The sequence below is a fragment of the Vanacampus margaritifer genome, chromosome 5 (genome assembly GCF_051991255.1).
Source record: "Vanacampus margaritifer isolate UIUO_Vmar chromosome 5, RoL_Vmar_1.0, whole genome shotgun sequence".
NCBI lineage: Eukaryota > Metazoa > Chordata > Actinopteri > Syngnathiformes > Syngnathidae > Vanacampus > Vanacampus margaritifer.
This window is the reverse complement of record NC_135436.1, coordinates 9,252,144-9,268,896: the sequence shown is the minus strand read 5'-3', so window position 1 is coordinate 9,268,896 and position 16,753 is coordinate 9,252,144. Positions and strand designations below refer to the sequence as shown.

The following is a 16,753-nucleotide window of genomic DNA, read 5'->3' as shown; positions in this document are numbered from 1 at the left end:
TTTACTCCGTTGCTGCGTGTACCTGAAAAGCACAGGTGGCCTGGAGCCTATTTTTTGCTGAATTTGGGCGGGGGACATTATGTAATCGGCCACCGTGCTTTGCGTGTAAGTTTTTCCTTAACGATACAAATAGAATAATTAGAGTAGTAGAAATATTGAAAGCTGCATTATGTTTTGGAGCCTGCCATTTCACATGTTGTAAATAATGGCTATAATAAAATCACAAGACTCTGTTAGAAATGGAGAGTGAGAGCTAGAATTCTTGTGGTATCTAGCAGGGAATCAAATATCTATTTTATAGAAAGGGTAAGCAGTTCTGTAATGATTTACACATAGTCTTAGTGGATCTTGAGGCTACAGAGGAATTTGAAAGCTCACTTAAACTATGAAAAAATACAAATGACCCGTTCATTCATTAAAAAATCTCACGGTGAACACAAACACAAACATTCACACCTATGGATAATTTCAGTCTCGCGCGCGCGCACGCACGCACGCACGCACACACACACACACACACACACACACACACACACACACACACACACACACACACACAAGTTAAAAGAAGCAGCAAGGTTTTAATGAACATGTCAAATTTATTCACCACATCTTTAATATTGTATGTTTCTTAGTGTGCTGGCATAATTATACATTAGTTTGGATCATACAGTAATAGAGCTGACAAAAAAAGTGTATCTTAAAAAACATTAGGATTTGGTATCAATATAGCTGTTACACATGACTTCTTTTTTTTTTTTGCAAAGCAGTGACACAATCAAATGTTGCTCTGGCAGACTTAACAGACAAGGCCGTATGACTCACGAGTCTCATAATATTGCTATGCGACAAGGCACATTCAACTATTCTAAAGGTTTTGTCTCCCAAAATGTTTTACATCATCAAACTTGGCTTGGACATCCCATTTTAAACCAAACACAACTGTACAAGTCTCCCTCCTGAAATCAAATAAAATCATATCAAAACAAACAAAAACGATTCAAAATTATACAACAGATAATGATCATAAATCTCATGGTTCTTTGGTTTTTAAGTGAAGCAGCAGTCTTGGCATATTATATATTAACAACCCTTGGCAACCACTTTGGGGACCCTCTCAAACTGAGCATTAGGTTCAAACCTTCTCGCAGGCAAACAGGTTTTGGCTGAGTTTCGATTACACATATCAATCTTCATAACTACTGTGCGGGAGCTGCAGCTATGTATACATTAGAATATTTTCTCACTGTAAATGTGTAAAGATTTAAATGTTATATTAAAATGGGACGTTCCCCTTTCCCCAATTTTGACAAACTCAACCTATTTCAACACTGTGTTGAAATTGGGTCCTCTTAGGTAAAAGCTATCTTAGGTGAAGTGAAGAAAAGCTAGCTTATATAAAATGCCATCCTGTTTGTCATCACCTCTAAAACATCATTTGTAAGAACTGTTTCATTCGTTGTTGTTACAAAAGACAAATCACTACATATTTCATAAAAATCAGGCCCTGTTTACAGTCAAGGCCCAAATTATTCACATCTAGGCTACATTTGAAGTGATCTCCACTCACTCACAGGGCACATAAGAAAACAAAAACAAAAACAACCCTTCACACCATCAGTGAGTGGGAGCTGAACCCAAAATGCCCGCATGGAGATCGTGCAGGTGAACCACCGTCAGTCAGCAGTTTTATTGGAGAGAATGAAAAATGCGATGATTTTTTTAGACAACTACATTTCTGTAGTCAACCTTCTAAAGAATCTTGGCGACTTAGCAAAACCGTGACAATTCCACTTGCCTGAATTGAGGAAGAGTATAAATAATTATAGGCATAATTTTGGGTCAAAAGGTCAAATGAAAATAACGAAGATTTTTTTTTTATTAGGCATGGGCCATTACCAGTTTGACGGTTTATCGTTGCTTTAAAAAGTCAAGGTTTTTATAAACGCTCAGATTGTCCGTCACAGTTAACTTGATTCTCAGCAAGGCAATGACTGCTGCATTATGATTGGCTGCTTGCAGAGGTCAATCAAAGAGCTGCCTCATTAATTACTAGAAGCAAGTTGTTCTTTTTTAACTCCTCCTTGGCTGAGCACAGGACGGGTGAGCAGAGCAGGGAGGGGAAAGTGAGCAACTGACATTATCTTTTTGTTACTTCAATTAATGTGCATTATCCTTTAAAAAAAAAAAATGATACCAGCGGGTTCTAGTTAACCTCCAAGGACAACATGAGTAGCCATCAGGTCTGTTCTAAAAAATAGCTCACCAGTGGCTCACTGTGACTTACTAAGAATTAAAAAAGATGAATGTTCATATTCTATGTATTTATTTATTTTAACATCGTACATGCTTCTTAAAGCTGCTCTTTGTTTAAAAAAAAAAAATAAAGTAAAAAATATCTTTACAATAGCCTTTTTAATTTGACCATTTATGTCCGAAACATCTTCTAATTAGCAGATTAATACCTTGGTTGTTCACAAGCGTCTGGCCAATAGTCAGACTGGATTCAAGTTTGAATTTCATGCTGTCTGTCTGCGGATGTGACGTCATGCGCGCATTGTGGATGTGCAGAAGGGAGTGTGCAGTTTCATTTTTCAGCCACATGTGGCAGTAGAGGGTCAACATTTAGTTTTCTGCATTGAGCACCTTCAATATACCAAATTGTCTATATTTTGTTAAAAAAAGATTTTGTTCAATAGGAAAAAGTGCTGTTTTTATTTACTCAATTCAAAAAATACATTTTAAGAGCTTAATACTGTGACAGGACAATATTTTTGTTCATGGTTATCAAACCATCAGAAACTAATTTTGGCCCATGACAGATTTTTATTTCCATTCATCAAATAAAAATTCCCTTGAACTCAAAATGTGGCCATTGTATGAAAAATGTTGGGCTTAACAGTAAAGTTAGAATGGTTGGAACAGCTCACAATTCACTATTCAACAGTCACCTGACTTCTTCAACTGTAGTAATGACCTTTTACAAGCCAATTAAATAGAAGGAAAAAAATGTTAAATTAAATAAGCCTAACTTAAGTGGTTTAAAATCATTCGACCTTTCTTTACGTGCATTAGCCATTTAACATTAAACCAGCACACGTTTTCAAGGAGTGGCTTGAAATGGTAAAGTTAGTCTCTTTAGAGGCACAGAGGTGTAAAATAAAGGCTCACTTTGAGACAGGATTAACTGCAAACCTGACACAAGCCAAAGTAGAGAGGAGGCACGAGAAGCGAAGGCTTTTGGAAGGATGGAGGCGGCGTCCACCACTATGGAGAGCAATGCTGAGACATCGAACATATTGGTTAGTGGGAAAGGCACAAGCACAAGGCGAGTAACAGCTGTCTGACGAGGCCCTCACATCTCGCTGCCCTCTCCTCACCTCACTCACACTTACAAAGTTCAAGTTGTTCATGTGCTTACAGTGAACCTAATTTGTCCCTCATTATCAGCACCCTTTGCGTCGGACAACACATGACCAGTTCAGTAGTCTGTCCACCACGTGTGTTATTGGAGTTGTTCACCATCCCGAAACCGTTTGTCCACATGCAAGCAGACTCTCAAAACTATTACGAAAAGCTCGGACAAGAGAGAAATTAAAGAATGAAAAATGGCAGGGGAAAAAAAGATAACATCCTGATTTCTCCACAATAACCCCTTTCTTCTCATGAATTTGTTCCCAAATAAATCACAAATAAAAAACAAATGTTCCTAAAAAACAACAACACACTGAAATCTGTTATTCCTTGGCCTTACTTATAAAATTACAATATTCCAACAGTATTAACCCCAAAAATATAACATATAAACATAAATATATCAATTAGTATTGCTGGATCGTTTATCATGAAATCAGAAGCGTACACCACCACAACATGGTGACAAGCTGCCACCTGATTGGCTAAAGCAGAGCGGGGCTTGAGGTCAAGTGATACGAAGATGGAAGAGTACATTGCGTGCGCGTGTGTACGCGTGTGTGCCATCACAGGATCTGGATCATCATCTAGAGTTCAATCGAGGAGCCGTCTGAAATTAATGTAGAAGACACGAAGGTCATATCAAGTGGACAAAACAGAAGTGACAACACTGACTTTTCCATTCTCATGCAAAGTTAGTGACTTTCATCAGATAGTTTGCTATTAACTGTGTCGAGAAACAAATCTGAATTTCAATTAAGCCCACAATAAGAGCTTGTTGGCTGTAAATAACAAAAATTTGCCCACCACAATGTTGGTAATTTCCTATAGTTGTGCTTGGCACAAAGATTCCACCAGGTGGCGCCAAAGCAATATTTTATATTACACGTTTTTCAGCGAATAATGGCAGACACTTGACAAAACTGTAAAGCCATATATTGATTAGATTCTTCAAATATAAAGAATTTGACAACTCACCACAGATAGGTGCCCATTTTTAGCCTTTGCCACCAATAGCTCTGATCCAGGTGTGAAGTCAATGAACCCTTCCTTTCCTTGGCCCACTGCGAATTTTATACTGGAGGGGAAGCACAATAATGATTAGGTCAGGTGCATGAAATTGTGAAAGCAGGACAACTTTAAAAATACCAGTGCTGTCAAAACATTCGCCACTGACCCCGTAATATGAACCAGTGACATCAACTGCTTGTTGTCTCCAGGGTTGTATACAGTAGCAAGAAAAAAGGATGTGCACTCTTTGGAATTAAAGTGTTTTTGCAAAAATCCAGTTAAGTCATAATATGTGATTTGATCATTATTTAGGTCAACAGCAATAGACAAACAAAACAAAAACATAGAACAGTGGTGTCCAAACTATGGCCCATGGGCCATTTGTGGGCCGCCATCCAATTTTAAGCCGCCCTCGGCACAAACTAAAAATGACATCTGCTACTAATAAATTTGTTTTATATACTGTAGAGCTTTTCTAAATGTGCAAATGACCTATTTGCTATTAAACAAGTCACAACAATTCTCTTCTTAACACTGTCGGACTGTTGAATAAAGATAATTACTTTTTACGAGCCAAAATAATTTCCTCCATTTGTGTCAAGGTCCAAATTGTGAAAATATCAGATGAATGATTGAAAATGTAGAATGGAAGACAGCCACCGTTCAGTGCAGGGGCTGATATTCTCTGGTGGCTTTCGACCACCCTAAAATCTTGTAAACTTAACTATGTGCCTTATAGAAAGTGTTTCAAGTAGCAGATTTTCAAACAACAACAACAATAATAAAACTTTAAAATTCTGTAGTGTTAAATTGTGTTAAAAAAAAGTTGAAGAGTGAAATTTTTACATTTTTGGAAGTGTGAATTTAACTCGCCACTGGAGAGAACTATATAAACTCAGGGAAAGTGTTAAATTTACACTACCGATTTTGTGTACTATATAAACAATAATGCAATTGCTTGATTGACTTATTTTGGTGTGCTTGATAAATAATAAAAACATTTAAAAAACAAAAAATAAATGGCCCTTACATCCATTGATTTTTCTAAATATGGCCCTCAGAGGAAAACCTTTGGACAACCTGACAGAATATATATATATATATATATATATATAAATAAAAGGGGGTTGGTGGTGTATGGGCAAAAAAACAAAACAGGAAATGAAACAAACAAAAAACAAAATATGTGTCGAACCGCAAGCATGCAGGTGTTTGACTGTATAGAATAAATGTCATTTTCAAAAACGTTTGAGACCAATTCATAATCCATTTTCAGGCAACAAAATATTCATCATGTTAACAAACAGCCAAAACAACAGTGTTTTAGCCCTTGTGAGATCCAAATAAAATGTAAACAGCATTTTGTCACCTATACTGTAAGAATAAACCTTGACGATGATGTAATGTAATTTCTTACCTGCCCTGGTTGATGTTGATGCTGTTTACTTTGTCAGCACATATGGCGATCTTGGTCAAGGTCTCAATCACGTGGTCACTTTGTAGAACCACATCTCCCTGTGGAATTTAAACCCAAATATTAAGATATTGTGTTAAAGCAAAACACATGGTGCCCAGTGCTTGAGTACACTACCTTCTGTTTGTTGTCATCACTGGGCACGTGCAGAACAAACAGGCCGTCGCTAAGAGAGCTGACAGAGATACCTGCGCAGGAACGTTTCAATCAACAAGAGGCTGTTGATAGGAAAACGAGTCATTTGTCAGTTGACTTCTGACCTTTCAGAGCATCGTAGTCAATGCGTTGTTTGAGCTTGGCATCTTCTACAATGATGGCACAGTTTGCCGTAAGAAGCAGCTGGCGTGGACGGGCCTTGTAGCCCTTCCTGTCGTATTTTGTGACTGGCACCGCATACTGGAAAACGAGTGGATTAGTAAGCGGTTGGATCAACTGGCAAGTCTGAATTGACCTGGACTCAACCAACCTTCAGCTTTTCGTTTCCGATAGTCTGCAAAACCTTGGGATTTATGTTCTCACCATCTGAGCAGAGTTGACGAGTCAGCACATGATATTGTGAGGAGCATGTGAATATGTTAAAGACACTTACCCAATCGAGTGCTGACAAAGAGCTTGGGCACACTTTGAGGGTAGTTGTCTTTCTTGTCCTTAAATATATCACTTGCCATCATCTTCTGCTCCATCTAGCCATAAAGATTGAAAAATAAAGCAAATGGTCAGAAATTCCAAGTCACACCATGTGACTGCCGACTCGGCAAGCATCACACCTGGTGTTTCCATTCAGGGCTGATCTTCTTGCAGTATATCCACACCATGTTCTGCATGCAGAGCATGCGCAAATGCTCAGAAGCCTAAAAACACAGACGGTGGTGTACAAGGTTATTCTAGTTAATGAAAACAACTAAACCTAAAATTGAAAAAAAAATCATTTTTATTAATGATTTTTTTAAAGTGCTTTTAAAAAAATGGCAACTAACTGAAACTACATCATACATTTTTAAGACAAGTTTGATGATTTTAGATTTTTAGAAAACAAAAGTCAAAATGGAGTAAAGCTAACAATAATGAAAAACTATTATCCCGATAGTGTGTATATGTAGTCCCAGAGTTTGTTTGCTAGCTTTTCCTGCCTACAACATAATTTTGTTTGGATATGGTCCACAATGGATGTTTGTCCAACTGCCTTCCCTTTTCCAAGCAATTTGTAATGGTTGTCGCCCTAACATCTTCTTTCCTTGTTGGATTACATCATCAGGTCAAGGAGAAATGAAAAGGTGTTTCCTTTCGAACAAAGGAAAGGACAGCGCACTTTCATGGGCATGACTTCACTTTTCCTAATTGACGTCATCATGTGACGGCAAGTATTGATGACATAAGTCTCTCGCTTACGGACTTTAAAACGTCCATCCATCCATTTTCTTAACCGCTTAGTCTTCACAAGGGTCGCGGGGGCGCTTGAGCTTATCCCAGCTTACACCTTGAACTGGTTGCCAGCCAATACAGGGGACTTTAAAATAAAACAAACAAACACAAATACAGAACTAGATAATAATTGTTGTTTTTGTTGATATGTGATGATGTTTGTTGATTTTGGAATTGCACATTTTCAAATAATGAAAAGTTGTTTATAATTTTATTTACGTTTGTTTGGTTTGATTGACTATCCACTTGTGCCCCCAAAAATGTATTACTATCTTTACTAAATAAGTGTTGTTGTTTTTGTTTTTTTTATATTATTTTTTAAAGTCCTGATCATGAAATGTTACGTCATCTGTCAACTACATCGTTGACCTGTTGCTTTATCTCTTGCTGTCGTAAAGAATTGTGGGTAATATTCTTTAATCAGTAGCATTTGCTAAAGGTGTTTTAAAGGTGACCTTTCCTAAACATTTGTAGAATTTGAATCCTCCAAGTACTTTCAGGTCATCGTGCGTAGGATAGGACAGGAAATGTCCTAGGCAAAAACGAGAATCCAAAGAGGCCCCTACATGCTTGAGAGCTGTGTGTGTGTGTGTGTGTGTGTGTGTGTGTGTGTGTGTGTGTGTGTGTGTGTGTGTGTGTGTGTGTGCGTGTGTGTACTGTAACTCCTACCTCTGTAAGAGCCGCTGGTGGTGTTGGCCAGCTTTTGTCCAGAACGTTCTTTGGCAGGTTCCTGCGCAACTTCATGAGGAAGGAGTAGCGCACGTAGTCCAGGAAATACTCATTCTCTGGACAGCGTTCTTTGTGGCGGTAAATGAAGCCTTTGATGAACCTAGATGTGATGAAAAGAAATCCTAAGACAGAATGGTACCTTGACTTACAAGTTCAGTTCATGACATGACCTCGCTCGTGACTCACTTTACTCTTTATCAAATACATTTTCCTATGGAAATGAGTTGCCTTTATTTTTTGGTTCCATGTATTTAATCAAAGAAAAATGGCACTGAATTGTAAAATAGAAAAACATTCAACTATAAAAGATAACAAAATAAACTGGTTTGATAAAAGTGTACTAAGCTGAAAGTCACACACATGCAATGCAGCACAATTTAAAATGGTGTTGTTGCATGCCTTTATTAAGGGGCATGTTGGCCAGTTACCAGGCAGCTAGTCCTGTGTTAGCGTCCTAATGGTGTTTAGGATTGTTTTCATTTGTGTCTTTGTCCCATTCAATAAACGACAAAGGGCATCACCCACAACCTCACGGGTGGGAGACAACCACTCTACCACTGAGCCATGCCACCCCTTACAGTTTAGAGTGGACCCTCGCTACTTCACGGTTCACTTATTTTGGATTCACGCTATTGCAGATTTTTATTTGGGTTTTATTTATTTTTATTATTGCATACATAGCGGGGTTTACCTTGTGTTGTACGCCGATATTTTGCAGGTTTTTCAGAGATTATCAGCCCACCCCCCCTTTATTATTATTTTTTTTACGACATCTTCTTCGTGGGTGGGCGTTGAACTCAGGCAAAAAGTGCAGGAACACTATTTGACTTGATGAATATGCCATGATAGAACATACACTAGCCTCATTTGACCTGTCTTTGCGTACCTGCGGATGGTGTCAGCAGCCTGCCGCCTGCGTTTGGCCCTCCTCTTGGCTAAGACCCCCCTCCACCATGCCTGAATGGCGATAGCTGATGAAAAACACAAGACATTTTTATAGGAGTTAAATAAAGCACAAGTAAATTATGTCAGGAGAAGGAAAGGGTAGCTCAACTAGTTCATACCTGACGTTCTAAGTTTTTGGTACTTGGACCTCTGGCTGTAGCCTCTCCATCCTGCCTGCAACTTGGTGGCTGTGGGAGGGCGCAAAAGCAAAAAGACAGATTTAATTCATGATGCAATACTTATTGAACCAACCACATTCACTAGACTATTCCAAGAAGTTTCCAGTTGGTCTAAATGAAGTGCTTGTGCTACAGTATCTCGGCAAGTAATTATTTTTTTCCCTAAAACCAATTATTGCATGCAACTCTAATTTTCTCATATGTTCCTTTCTTAAATATGACTACAGAGAAGAAGAACATGGTTACATGCAAAAAGCTGTAAAGAACTTCAATATTGTGTACATTGTGAAAGTGGTCATAATGTGGCTGGCAATGTCAAATGGCTCTCACCAATACTATGCTTCCTGGTCTCAAGGGCCTCCTCAGTGGCAAATAAGGTCTTTGGGAAACGGATGAAAATTTTGGATCTGCAAAGTGGAGTTTAATTAAAAAAAAATGTATTCATCATATTAATACATAATTTCATATAAAGTGCATACTCAAGATGCTTTTACATATGTTTCTGACCATGCCATTTGGTTCCTTATCTGTGCGTGTGTGTGTCAGGGTGTGTTAATGACCTGCCCAACTTATAGTCTTCAGGCTTGTATCCCAGGTGCTTGACCAATAAGGCGACTCCATCAGACAGTTTGCCCTCCCAGTTTGGCCAAGTCTCTGGGCAAAGCGACTTGTACCTACATGGAATAAAATAATAGATTTGTACAGCTAGAACAATGTGATATTAATCAAGAACATCATCAAATATGTACATACCACAACACAAAAGATTTAATATAGTAAACAGAATGATTTGTAATTAAAAATATATATATATATTGTGCAAAAGAGACATGTGAATCCCAGTAATAAAGTGAGTGTGATGGATGTCAAAAGGTAAGGTTTATTCACCTATTCATGAACTGAACATATACACTGAATCTTTTTATAAAGTATCACAATAAAATAAATGTTCCGCAAATTCAATTATGTTGTTACATTTTCACAGCAGGGAGAGAAAAAATAAATGTAATATTCATATCACTGAAAATTTTGACTATTTAAATCGATTGTTCAAAGAACATTGGGGAGCTTTGAACACATGTCATTTGGAAGCTTAAACAGAGAATTTTCTGTGATTCTTCTCAGGCTAACGTAGTTTAAAATTTATTTTTCAACTCCAACATGTGCATATTATTGTTCATTGGCTTGGTAGGAAAATAAATTGGTGGATGGTATCCTAACAATAAATTTTTTTAAAAAAAGTTCTCTGATCACCTCTGCAAGAAGACCTCATAGCGCCGTCTGTAAGCAAAGCCAGCTCGCCTCACCCTCAGATTCTCCATCAGTCCCAGATACTTGACCTGGTGACGGATCAGAACGTCGTCAAAGCGGCCTGGCAACAAGAGGTGGGGGTAGAAGAGTTAGAGTCAGGTCACAATAGTCTGAGAAAAATGTAAATGCCTGTTGGAAAGAATGAACAAGCAAAAATCAGCAGTAGGAGAGACAAAGAGAAACAGTGTGAACAAACAAAAGGACAACTGTAGGGGCAAACAAAGGCCAGCGCAGTATACGGGTGACTACAGGGAGAATTTACTCTCTGGCCAGTGACGTGCTGATAAACAAAGTGTTTTGCTTGGAATTAGCATTAACGCGGGATTAAAATGACGTCTATGAGGAAAATATTAGCTTGTGGACATTGCTAAGCTGCTTTAGCTAGCTGTGTTTACAAGAGCGGTTACATGAAGCTGACAATACTTTTGAAGCTTTTCACTTCATCAAATGTATTGTACGAGAGAGAGAGTCCAATGCAAATTGCTGAGTTGACATAGCTCTGCTACGCAGTCCTGATATTTTCCATATAGAATAGCAGTCAAAAGTTGGAAACAACTTTTTATTTATTAGCATGCCAAGGAGAGTCCAAATTTCTGACTGGTACTTTAAAATTAAGAAAGGCACCTTTCTCATCCAATCATAAAACGTGTGTTTATTGCAGAGTACAAATGTCGCTGTTTGTTGTACATTGTATATAAATAAGTACCTTTACCTTGCATCTGTAAATGGGTAGAAATGAACTATTTAAGAGAAGTGATAATGTGAGATATCTATGATCTCATACCTTCAGTTATCAAGACATTTTGAATCCAAAAGTTTGACCCACAACATTCTACATTTGAAAAACAAAACAAGATATGACTTCATACTTGCTTGCTTGGAGTCATTGGGCTTGATGCAGCGGACATATGACGGATCCTTGGACATGAGGATCTCCATGAGTTTTGCCAGACTGGCCTTGAACTGGGTTGCTGCCTGGAACGGCAGACAAAAACGAGTCAGACAAGGGATGAGGACGGCAGGTCCGATTGGGCATGAAAAGTTGATGAAAAGAGATGAGAGAGCAATTCAAAGTTGGATGGGGTTACAGTGAGGGAGCGATGCTGACGTAAAAAGGAAGGCAGGCAAGTGGTGACGTAGCGAGTGAACATTGGCTATTGTGGCGGAAAAGGACTCTTCCCTCCACAGCTAGTGACAGTACCATGATCAAGCCACTGGGTGTGTATGTGAAGGCCATTCCTCAGTGAGTGGGCAGCAGCACAGAGTCCCCATCTGACTGCCCACTCAATACGGAAGGAACACATTTCTACTTGTTTTGCGGTGGGAAAGTATGTTGGGATGCATGAGAATGAGGCATCGTACCGTATCTGGACGTTTCTTGTCACTCAGTTCGTCCCTGTTGAAACACTGGTTGAGGATCTTGTTCTCAGACATGCACATAACCTTCAAATTTAAACACAAGAGGAATTTTCACTTACAAAATCAGAAAATCATTGTATTATTTTTTTTTTTGCTGTTGTGTCAATCAGTCTCACCTCTTTTAAATTCCTGAAGAGCAGGTCATTGTTCTTGTCCAGAAAACCTGCAGACAGGATTAATTTGAAATTGAAGTTGGATACATTACATATTGATTACATACTAACCAAGTACAATTTTGGACGCTATATTACTATACAGTATGTTTTATTTCAATTCCAGTCAGCCATCCATCCTTTTTTTTTTATACTTTTTCTCTTGTCCTACTTAAGGTAACAGGTGTGCTGGAGCCTACCCAAGCTGGCTTTGAGTGAGAGGCGGGACACAGTCTGGACTGGTCAGCAGCCAAGTGAAGGTCACATACAGACAAATAATCATTCACTCTCACATTCACACCTATGAACAATTTCAAGTCTTCAATTAATCTAAAAAAAGAAGCATGTGCTTGGAATGTGGGTGGAAGCTGCAGTACTCAGAAAAAAAACCTTGTGAGCATTGGGAGAATATGCAAACTCCTTATATGAAGGTCAGAACACAGATTCAAACACCAAAACAGGGAACTGTGAGGTGGATATGCTCACCACTACAACACGTTGAAGCCTGTGTTTTTTAATTCGTAGTATTTTAATTAATAGTTTTTATCAAAACATGCACATTTTTTAAAGTTTTTCTCTCCTTTAGTTAGCTTAGTATTTCCAAACAAAACAAATAATTAGATATGCATGTGAAGTTCTTGTTTTTAAGTGTATCAGATGAATTCTTAGGTTGAGGTTTGAATGCATAAAAAAAAAAAAAACATTTAACCATATTTTAGGTCATGTTATATTGGTTAATTTATGGATCAAACAATTGTTGTGAATTTTGGTGCTCAGTTACTTGTAAGACAACAACATTTGTACAACAATTAATGGAACACGAAACGGTTAGATATGCAGTCAAATTAGGTTCTCATGTAAAACTTACAGTGCATTTTTGTGTCATCCTGTAATTCTACCCAAAAGCTGACTATCCCAAAATTTTTGTGCGCAGTTTATGTACCATTAACATTGTAGTTGACTTCTCCGGCATAATGCAGCAGTCGGAATTCATCACGACCCATTATCTTCCGAGTCTTTCCATCAGCAAGCTTGTGACTGCAACGAAACCACATATGTAAATAAATACAACTTCAACATGAAAGTGCCCTAAAATGTCTGTCGCAATTAGCAAGAAGCAAATAGTGAAGCCCAATAGGACAAGTATGGAAACATCAGGGTTATTATGTTAAGAATGTAGGAACAGAACTGACGTGACAAAGTGAGGATGACCTCCCACGGTGTTCTCCAACTTCTCTAGGAAGGTGATGTCGCTGGCATCTCCAGGTCTCAGACATTCTTCATCCTGTAGCAGGAATAGAAGAAAAGCATGAAGCGATTAGTACTACAATCTGACCCCAAATCACTGGAAGGGTTATCAGTACCTAAACATGTTCTTGATGCGAGTTTAAGACGATTGTTTTTTATGAAGTTATGAGGATTTTGCTCTCAATGGGACATTACTGAAAAATATTTTGCACCACGTGACTTAAAAATAGGGCAAATTTACAAAATAACACCCTCACATGTTTCCCAGCTGATGACACACCTGCTAGGCTGGGTGAAAATGTTCAAGTGACAGCTACAACATGGAAGCGTTCCCATTTCAAAGCCAAAAGGTAAAAGCAGGGATGTAGTGCACATAATGGCAGCTAACAAAATTTAAAATCGGATTAAGTGGCACATACTGACATATGTTGATGTGGTATCTGGTTCCAATAATAGAGTATAATTTGGCTCGGTGATTAAGTGCTGCCTCCTCGAATGAAAATACAATTGCTCTTCACGTGTGCTCCCTTTTTTTTCCCTCACTCTGGTATAGTTGCATCCATACCTTGTTGCAACCCCGAAGCTCCACGCGTGGTCATCATAGTAACAAAATACATACTCTGCATTGGCCCTGCAGTACTGGGGGCTAGTAGTGAATGTGCCCCACCCGGCCCAAACTAAGTCAATTCAGGATGTTAACATCAACATTTAATCTTAGTAAAAACAGTATACAGCGTTCTTGTTTGAATTTCTCACCAGAATGGATATGATGCCTTTAAACTTCTCTTCCACCAGGTCACAGATGATCTTGTTGTTGAAGTACTGCACTGGTTCCCACTAGAAAGAAAATTAATTGTTGAGAGATCATTGAAAATGAAGAAAATGTCATCCAACTTTTAAGTGTCTCTGTCCGACAAATTTAATGCAGAGAAACCTTCATGTACCAAACAATAATTTGTCAGGTGACTAACAACAATGACCTCAAACGGTCTCAGGAGAAAAAGTCGTCATAAATATAATATTTAATTGTACACAGCTCCAACAACACACAATGTATCGGATAAAACAATATTCTAAATAAATTTAATTCCCTCAGTCTGTGTGTTGATATCAGCATGACAGCGACAATTGCTTTAAATACAAATGGGCGGGGCCAGTGACACCTAAGTGTTAAACTTCCCATTCTTCTCCTTACATAATGATGGTGCACCACCTCTGTTATGATCATTATACTACCTCGGAGGTGAGTAACTTTGTAGGTCGACCTCAACCACCCATCCAGCATCACTACCTTACACACAGGTCAGAGAGCCATGAAAAAGAGCGTGTGGGGTTATTGACTGAGTGTAGCAGTTGCAGGCAAGTTACACACTAAAGCCAAACTAAGTCCTGATGTCAAATGAGGAGGGAACTTTTGTGGCTTAATCTATTTTTTTGCTTAAATTAAACCCAAAGACTAGCTTTGGTCATCATAAAAATCTACATTGCAAGCCATACATGAAATCAACACAAATGAACACACACAAATTGTTTAATTAATATTTTCCTTTTGTTTACACTTAACACATAAAAGAAAGTCTGCATAGCTTCAAAACACGCGAGATGATGACATGCTTTCTTAAGGTGCTTCTTCTAAAAACGTTTGCCCCCTTTTTGGATAACTCGAAGGGAAAAAAATCTGCCAATCAGCTGACAGAAGAATTTAATTATCGTGTGTGCGTGCGAGTAAAAGGGGACTGACCGTGATGCCCTCGGCTTCGTACTCCTCCTGCTCTGATTTGAGGGTGAGCTCAATGAAGAGTTGCTGCAATTTCTCATTACAGTAGTTGATGCAGAACTGCTCAAAACTGCAACACAACAGCCACATCAATTAAAAGGGGGAAATGCGAAGTGTGTTTCTTTTTCATAGTGTTGTGGAATAAAAATTAAGCAGATTAATCCACCCGTATTCATCCAACTCACAGGGCAGATATTTTATCCTGCACCGCCCCAAACTGTTGACGAAAATTGATGTCACGTGACCAAACCCAGAAAACAGGTGAGCCATGACGCAAGCCCGAGGGCACTTTGATGTCAATTTCATTCAACAGTAGGGAGCGGTGCAGGATAAAATGTCTGACCCCCTGAGATGGATTCCAAGAGTGCAATATTAACAAGAATACCGTGTTTAGACAAGTGGGGGCACATGGATCATATTATTGCAAATAACTTTTTTGACTTGAGTTCATCTTTAAAACTAGCATTGGTAGACCATGCTGTTACCACAGCATGAGGACCAGGGCCAACAGCATCATCAAACAAGCTAAGGGAAGGCTGAAGGGACATGTACTCATTATCATTAGTTACTGCATTAACCATTAGTTAGTTGACCAATGTTAAAGTCTTTAGGGTTAGGGTTAGGTTCCAGCTAATGAAGAGTCATTTACCTGTTGTGCTGGAAGACTTCAAAACCATAGATGTCCAGCAGCCCAATGACAGAGTAGTGCTTATAAGAGTCATCCTGTAAAACACAACAGTCCTCTAACATTAACAAATGCCAAATTGAATACAAATTTAAATATTGGGTAAACAAAGGATGAGTTGTCAATTTCTTGCCCATCTTTACCAGCTTTCAGCTCATTGCTCATGTAGCTTTTATATTACACATTCCAACAAACACAGTAAATAAATAAATAAAACTACAGTCAACCTGGACAGGTTTACTAGCATATGGCGGATATTATGGCAGATTCTCTCAATTTATTAGGATGGTAAGAAAGTTTTACATGTGTGGAATATACACAATGTATGGTTCATAATATAAGTGTATACAGAGTATATTGGCATTATGAAATTTCTGCTGCACATTGTGATGAAATACAGTACAGTACAGGCTTTGTATTGACTTTGAAAATAATGTCCACAAGGTGGAGCTCTGGTGTAACACTAAAAATAAGAGTCAATGCGCACGACTCAGTCAAAGTACAATAGTTTGTGCGCAATGTTAAGTGTGCAATTTAAGTGTAACACACACCGTGTACGCCAGTGAAGTGTTGATCTTGTTGACAAGCCAGGTGAAAGTGCGCCCATACACTGCCTTTGACAAAGCATCCCGAGCTGAGGATGCCTGTTCAAGGTTCAGAGGGCTGATCAGCTTTTGGGAAGAAAAAAAAATGGCATAAGGACACATCGATAGTGTACACGAAGATATAAAAGCTCATCACGCACCTGTGCTACAATCAATGTGCATCTAATCCTACCTCCTCTCCCTTGGCGATAATCTTTTTGTTTGTAAGTGCCTCTGTCAGCACGGCCCCATTCACTCCTAACAACTGGTGAGACATAACATCATTAGCATGCACAACAGCTTGTCAGATACACAAGTGACAAACAGAAAGACAGATATGACACCATAGCGTCAGTGTTAGGTGAAACCATGTGATTTATGAAAGCTCACTGTTAAGTTTGAT

The 16,753-nt window shown here is 38.6% G+C and overlaps 1 protein-coding gene across 3 annotated transcripts in view; it reads right to left on the bottom strand.

Annotated features, from left to right (window-relative positions):
* Positions 1 to 579: 579 nt before the first annotated feature.
* The window catches only part of LOC144052095 (unconventional myosin-Ic-like), a 66,137-nt gene continuing 49,963 nt past the window's right edge, over positions 580 to 16,753 (bottom strand). For all 3 annotated transcript variants that reach the window (XM_077565913.1, XM_077565914.1, XM_077565915.1), the window contains 24 exons: positions 16,544 to 16,615; positions 16,318 to 16,437; positions 15,731 to 15,804; positions 15,046 to 15,151; positions 14,061 to 14,141; positions 13,250 to 13,341; positions 13,000 to 13,094; positions 12,021 to 12,067; positions 11,848 to 11,928; positions 11,355 to 11,460; positions 10,429 to 10,546; positions 9,735 to 9,848; positions 9,505 to 9,581; positions 9,115 to 9,183; positions 8,937 to 9,021; positions 7,991 to 8,150; positions 6,667 to 6,750; positions 6,489 to 6,582; positions 6,366 to 6,421; positions 6,160 to 6,295; positions 6,017 to 6,087; positions 5,843 to 5,940; positions 4,393 to 4,492; positions 580 to 4,024 (listed from right to left, as the gene is read on the bottom strand). In XM_077565913.1, the coding sequence (XP_077422039.1) occupies positions 3,998 to 4,024; positions 4,393 to 4,492; positions 5,843 to 5,940; positions 6,017 to 6,087; positions 6,160 to 6,295; positions 6,366 to 6,421; positions 6,489 to 6,582; positions 6,667 to 6,750; positions 7,991 to 8,150; positions 8,937 to 9,021; positions 9,115 to 9,183; positions 9,505 to 9,581; positions 9,735 to 9,848; positions 10,429 to 10,546; positions 11,355 to 11,460; positions 11,848 to 11,928; positions 12,021 to 12,067; positions 13,000 to 13,094; positions 13,250 to 13,341; positions 14,061 to 14,141; positions 15,046 to 15,151; positions 15,731 to 15,804; positions 16,318 to 16,437; positions 16,544 to 16,615 (2,163 nt within the window). In that variant the 3' untranslated portion in view covers positions 580 to 3,997. The remainder of the gene's footprint in view (positions 4,025 to 4,392; positions 4,493 to 5,842; positions 5,941 to 6,016; positions 6,088 to 6,159; positions 6,296 to 6,365; positions 6,422 to 6,488; positions 6,583 to 6,666; positions 6,751 to 7,990; positions 8,151 to 8,936; positions 9,022 to 9,114; positions 9,184 to 9,504; positions 9,582 to 9,734; positions 9,849 to 10,428; positions 10,547 to 11,354; positions 11,461 to 11,847; positions 11,929 to 12,020; positions 12,068 to 12,999; positions 13,095 to 13,249; positions 13,342 to 14,060; positions 14,142 to 15,045; positions 15,152 to 15,730; positions 15,805 to 16,317; positions 16,438 to 16,543; positions 16,616 to 16,753) is intronic.